Below are 6,174 nucleotides of genomic sequence, written 5' to 3'. Positions count from 1 at the left end.
ATACTTTTGGACCCAGGTCATGTACTGTGAAGTGTTCTAATAATTTGTGCATCATTTGGTAAAAAAACGAAACAGATCTTACCATTTGAGGAGCTTTCTGGTAAAGCTGAAATAATAAAAAAAAGATAAAAGTGGGATGTTAGACAAATTCTCTTCTGTGGATGTTCATACCCATGAACGTACCGAATATGTAAACCTTTAAAGCTTTAGTTTATTAAACTAGATTTAACTTAGTTTTGCTGAAGTACAGTGTGAAATAATTTGTAGCAAAGTTCAAAGTAGTTTCCCTGACACTCATGGAGCATTTAAGATAACCCAAAAGTCTCAGATCCTCACCTTCACTGGCCTTGAAGGACATCATTTAAAAATTTCCCACAAAGAAATGGTTGTTTGTCTAATTAGGGAAGAGTTTATCTGTTGCACTATATCTTTCAAGTGCTCTTAAGGAATGCCTGACCCAAATGATACATGTCTAAACCTATACTCAATACTAACTCAGCAAAGATAGATAACATTTAACAAAACATTCCACATCCATTACGTAACAGCACACACAGTCAAATACCTGCTGTCCAAATTTGACCTGTGTTGAACTAGAGAAGAGAAATGTATGGTATGCTATGACAGTGACCAGACCAAATTAAACTATTATTAGTTTTAAAGGACCGGTCAAGTGTTTATGCATGTTTCAGCATTTGTACTACAGATCACTCGTGTTTTACGTCACAGCTAAGACTTTCACAAACTATCCTGCGGTGTATGATACATTTACGTTTACTGTACTGTATTTTGTCTACAGTTCCAGGAATCCATTGGTTTCTTTTCATTTCCATATAATATGAAAACATAGCACACTTTTGAAACATGCTCGAGTTGTATACCAATAATCTCTTATAATCTTCACAGTGCTAGTAGCGTTAGTGCTAGTAATACATCACATATACAAGTCTATAATAATTTTTGATTGCCTGAGTTGAGCTTAAACTTAATTAAGACACAACAACAATCTAACACTAACCAACAATAACTCAGGCGTGATGACCTCCACAATATGAGCAAGTTTCAGTGTCTATTGATGATGTTAAATTTCAGTCTGCTAATGCAGATATTAAATATACATGATTTTAAGAAATGGAATGAAACTTGCATATGCACAGTATGGTCCTTTACTGTAGTGTAAGACAGGACGATAAAGTCATGTGTTTCATATAATCATTATACTATAATATCAATAACTAAAACCACTATGTATACAGTTCTATGTAATGCATTGTTTCAAAATTATTTAAAATATCTACACAGTACTGAAATACTGTAATATTTTTTGACCCAGGTCATGTACTGATAAAGTGTATATAAGTATTCTAATAATTTGTGCAACAAACAACAGATCTTACCAGTTGAGGAGTTTTCTGAAATTAAAAAAACGATAAAATTGAGATGTTAGACAAATTCTCTACTGTAGATGTTCATACCCATGAACGTACTGAATAAGTAAACGCAAATGCACGCATACATACCTTTTGACACGCCTTTGATGGTGAAAGTGGTCTCCATGCCAGCATAGATATGGTCAGTCACATGACAGTGGAGCAACCAAGTCCCTGGGTTCCCTGCCACCATTTCCACCGTCTGGAAAGTCCCGGGGAAGAGGTCAAAGACATCTGCACGGTGCACGCGGTCAGTCTGACACACACAAACACACACGCACAACACATACAGCACAAAAAAGGGGAACCAAGAAAAGGAAATAAGCATCAAGTAAAGAAACTTCCTATGTAAGAATGGAGAGGTTCATAACGCCCAAAATTAGAATTTTTCAGTTCTACATTGTGTGAATATGGAAGGATGTGGATTTTTCTGTATTGACTTGTATTCTTTGTATATAAATCATTTGCCTGATATTGTTTTAATGATACAAATAAATGATTTAATGAATAAAAATAACTGTAAAAAAATGAACTTGAGTTGCAGTGGTGAAGGTTACCTTGTAGGTAAAAGTCTCAGCATGGAAGTGAACAGTGTGCATGTCCACTTCATTGCCCATTCCCAGTAGATACCAGTCAACTTTCTGGCCCTGCGTCATCACCAGTCCATGGAGGTTACCGTACAGTTTACCATTGATCCCTTCAATAGACACATTCACACATAAAGATTATCACACAATAGCGTATAAGTGTAACAGGAAAATCACACTTTAGACTTCCTCTTAAGGCAACATAAAAGAGGCAAATCGGGTAATGAAGTGTTGTAGGATTTTAAGTTCTGAGCCTGGTTTTCCATATTTAGATGATATTGTTGCGCTGATGCACATTGTTTTATGTGAGCTCACCAAATTGTTTTACATATATTCTGTATTTTATTATGTTTTATATATCTTTATGTCTGAGTCTGTGTGCACTCTACCTGGCTGCAAGATAAACTCCCCCTTGTGGACAATAAAATAAAAGTATAAGAATCAATAAAGTTCTATTGGAAATTCTACACCATATTCTGGGTTTGTCCACATTTTGTAAATCCACCCCGAAGCTTTTCCTGCTGGGATGAGATCAGTTTTCTCACAAGGATCCAAAAATCTGGACAGTTTTTCTCTGCGTGCTTCTCTTCTTATCTCTTACCATGCATCTTGTTACTCTCCTCAAAGTCTTCGTCTGCCATGAAGTGTTCAGGGTCGACACCAAGGTATTTTCTGATGTTGTCATTCAAGTACCAAGATCGGTTTTCATCATGCACCATAAAGAGAAGAGCAAACTCATTCTCCACGTCCCTCCTCTGTCTGTGAGGCCCCTCACCAGGCTGCAGAGGCCCCAGAGTACCGGGCCTGCATATCACCAGAGGCCCCAGGAGACCACTGTACAGATCCTGAACATAAACAAATGAACCTACTCTGTCACAATGTCAACACTATGAATCATGCACTTCCATGTGACTGTTACTGTATACAGGGAATATGTACCCTAATGAAATGAACACTGGAGTAGTAGGCGTAAGTGATGCAGTTAGGATCTGAGACCCCTGGACCAGAGCTTTCAGGAACATCCCACGTCAACTCGATTATTTTGCCTGAAGGCAAGAGAATTTAAAGCAAACAAATATCAATCCCACCGCTTTAGTCGTTTGTAGCTTGATCCTTTTGTTAGAATACACCAGCAACAGCATGCATTTTATTTATTCAAATAAATACATTTGAGTCTTACCAGGTTGGACAGGAACGTGTGCACCGCTGGCCTTAACTCCATGTGCGGTAATCGAGTATGGTTGGGCAGTAGCTTTGTTCTTGAATGTGATCACAATCTGCTCTCCTACCTCTGCTTTGATTAGGGGACCTACAGGGCAAAAGAAACTCAGCGTCTCCTTCAGTCTTTTCTTGGTAAAAACGGCAGAAAAAACAGCTAAGCTTACCAATAATCCCCAAGTGCTGTTCGTTTGGCTGCCTTTTCTTCTGAACTTTGAAGGTGTCATCTGTGTATTCTCTATACACCACCTTCTTATAGCGTGAGCCAATTCTGTTTTTCCCTTTCTCCACAAACATATTGCCTGGTCTGGGAGACATGTACCAATTTACTTCCATTAACAAACAGTAATAAGTTACGCCACTAATCACAAGCTCCAGGTGACGCTGAAATACATCATACTGCAATCATTTTACTCACACACCTTTCCTCTGATGTAGGGTGGTGTTTCTCCAGCTCCCAGTTTCTCTCCGGTGAGTAGTCCCACTCTATTTCTTCAGCACTAATAAAATACTGCACAATCTTGGTTGGCTCAGTGCGTGTGTGCTTCATTTTGTGATGTTGGCAGAGGTTCACTCTGTACTGCTGCCTCATGCCTGCTGAGTAGTGGTCTGTTACTCTGCAGCTCACCTCATACAGTCCTGTGAAGTGAATGAAAAGAGGTCAAGAATTTGGACACATGCAAGGATGTGTTTTTGGCTTCACCCCAGGTGCAGACATTTGCAGCCGAAACACACAGTAATTGAAAAAAAAAACCCCTTGATTTGTGCTGTAGCTCTCTGTACACAGTTTAATGGTTTGCCTGGGAGGTTTGTATGTCCTATGCCTCGCTCTCATTACCTCTGACTTTGAATGCAGAATCTGGAAAAGCATCTACTACCAGTACTTATGCGCTGACTCTGCATAGTTGGTGAAGCCTCTCTTGTGTTTTGTGCTATCTGAGCAATTTTAAAGCCCCCCGCCACTCAAAACTGTGTTCTGCTTATTGTCACTTCACTCGGATGTTTGAGCTTCACTATGCAGAATGATGTATGTGCAGGGTAACATGTCTGTTGGGGGGATTTTTAAAGATTACTTTAACATTCAGTCTGGCTGAACCCTTTTCCTTTGTTGATCTTTGGACTTTAAGGAATACACACTCAACTTTTTTTTATTGTGTGTTGTGTGTATATGTGTGTGTGTGTGTGTGTGTGTGTGCGTGCATCGTGACTAACCAGGAGTGCCGGGCTGCATGGCAACAGAAGCCGTGGTGTGAGGGAACAGGTTGAGAGTGTCTCGTGTTGTGCTCTGCTTCTTGAAGGTGTTCCCCTCAAAATAAACACCATGGATGTCTACTTCTGTACCTAGCCCAAAGGTGTACCACATAACTTTGTCCGCAGCACACATCTCCAGTCCGGGAAGGTTCCCGTACATTAATCCATTCACAGCTGAAATACAAGAGGAGATTTAAACAGGAAAACACAAGACAAGTAAGAAAACAAAAGAAAACCAAAGATACCGAAGAAATGCTGGTTGAAATGGTGGTTTTTTAAATTAATTACAGATATTGACGTACAACTGCACACTCCTTGCCAAACACACTGATTACCATGCATCATGTTGGTCTCCTTGAAGTCATCGTCATCTGGATTTATGTCTTCGCTCCCAAATTTCTCGATATTTTCATCCAAATACCAGCTCACGTTTTCATCCATGACAGAAAACAGAAGGAAAAACTCCTTATCGATACCATTCTGTTAAACAAAGCACACACAGTAATGACTACAGTGTAGTTTAGTAAATTGTAGTTAACAGCATAAAAACAAAGAAATGTATTACATTGTCTTAAGACTCTTACATGCACATTTGAACATACAAATGTATTGACATTTGACTGCTTTTTTAAGCCCAGTGCATTTTGTTCATTAATTAATTGATTAATCGAATGTAACAAAATGTATTAAAGACAATAATTTACTAAAGCTGTTTAACAAACATTTAGTGGTTAAAGCTTTTAACATGTGAGAATTTCCTGCATTTTTTTGTGTGACAGTGTGCGTGTGAATAGATAATAAAGCAGCACCTGGGTTTTGTTCACCCCCAGCGCTCCTTTCTTGCACACGAGCAGAGGTCCCACTAATCCAGAGTTGGTGTCCATGGCAGGATCAGTGGCAGAGTAATACAGGTAGGGGATACATGGAGTATCAGATGAAGATGGACCTTCCAGCACCCGCCAGACATAGGTGAAGTTCTTCCCCGGACCAACGTGGGAGCCTGGCTTATCAACACCTACATTATTGCACACAAAGAAGTAAACTAATCAGATCTGCTGAGGGGCTATGGGTCAAAGGGCTCAAGATATTCTCTTATCACTTTGTTTTGTTTCAGCATTGTTGTCTTTTTCAGTTTTTCTACAGCGTTGCTTCTTTGAACGTGATAAATGTGGTCAGGTGACAAATCAAGAAATATCTAAACTTGTATGTGGAACCTTTGAGTAGCAGTGCTGCTTTGAAAATAGATGAAATCATGTTGCTTGACTTGTGCTACTGATAGGAAGCATGTAGTTTAATTACCTAATAACAACAGCAGCTGTATCATTCTGCCAGTGTTTTAAGTTTTAAATATGTTTAACACAATTGGTGTTCATACACAGGCTTTTGCAGTCCAAGTCTATGCTTGTATACGATCCTGAAAACTGTTGTTCTTTTTTAATTTAAGGTTTTCTAAATTCAGACACAGACATTATATTCTAATGAAGTTAATAAATTATGTGATTCATTGCTGTATGCTAAACCTTTCAGCATGAATTTGTAGTGGGAAAATGCATTCAGGGATAAGGTTCTGCGAACATGAAGCAAACTATATTATGTTGTTTTATTTCATGTTTATTTTACAGGCTTACAGTATAATATTTATGTTCATGTATGTTAATCTTCATGTATTCACACTCTGGTTGTCTCAC

The 6,174-nt window shown here is 38.7% G+C and overlaps 1 protein-coding gene across 1 annotated transcript in view; it reads right to left on the bottom strand.

Moving 5' to 3' along the window:
* Positions 1-6,174, bottom strand: part of LOC118331795 (ferroxidase HEPHL1) — a 14,510-nt gene that overhangs the window by 715 nt on the left and 7,621 nt on the right. Inside the window, exons 9-20 of the mRNA XM_035666874.1 lie at positions 5,296-5,501; positions 4,822-4,966; positions 4,448-4,660; positions 3,658-3,874; positions 3,403-3,542; positions 3,198-3,326; positions 2,957-3,063; positions 2,619-2,862; positions 1,988-2,127; positions 1,521-1,686; positions 1,398-1,412; positions 83-106 (exon numbers count right to left, since the gene is read on the bottom strand). Coding sequence (XP_035522767.1) covers positions 83-106; positions 1,398-1,412; positions 1,521-1,686; positions 1,988-2,127; positions 2,619-2,862; positions 2,957-3,063; positions 3,198-3,326; positions 3,403-3,542; positions 3,658-3,874; positions 4,448-4,660; positions 4,822-4,966; positions 5,296-5,501 — 1,746 coding nt within the window. The remainder of the gene's footprint in view (positions 1-82; positions 107-1,397; positions 1,413-1,520; positions 1,687-1,987; positions 2,128-2,618; positions 2,863-2,956; positions 3,064-3,197; positions 3,327-3,402; positions 3,543-3,657; positions 3,875-4,447; positions 4,661-4,821; positions 4,967-5,295; positions 5,502-6,174) is intronic.

This window comes from Morone saxatilis, unplaced genomic scaffold, assembly GCF_004916995.1.
Source record: "Morone saxatilis isolate NCDOM2014 unplaced genomic scaffold, NCSU_SB_2.0 Contig20, whole genome shotgun sequence".
NCBI classification, from domain to species: Eukaryota; Metazoa; Chordata; class Actinopteri; family Moronidae; genus Morone; species Morone saxatilis.
Note: the sequence above shows the minus strand (reverse complement) of the source record. Positions and strands in the feature narration are given on the sequence as shown.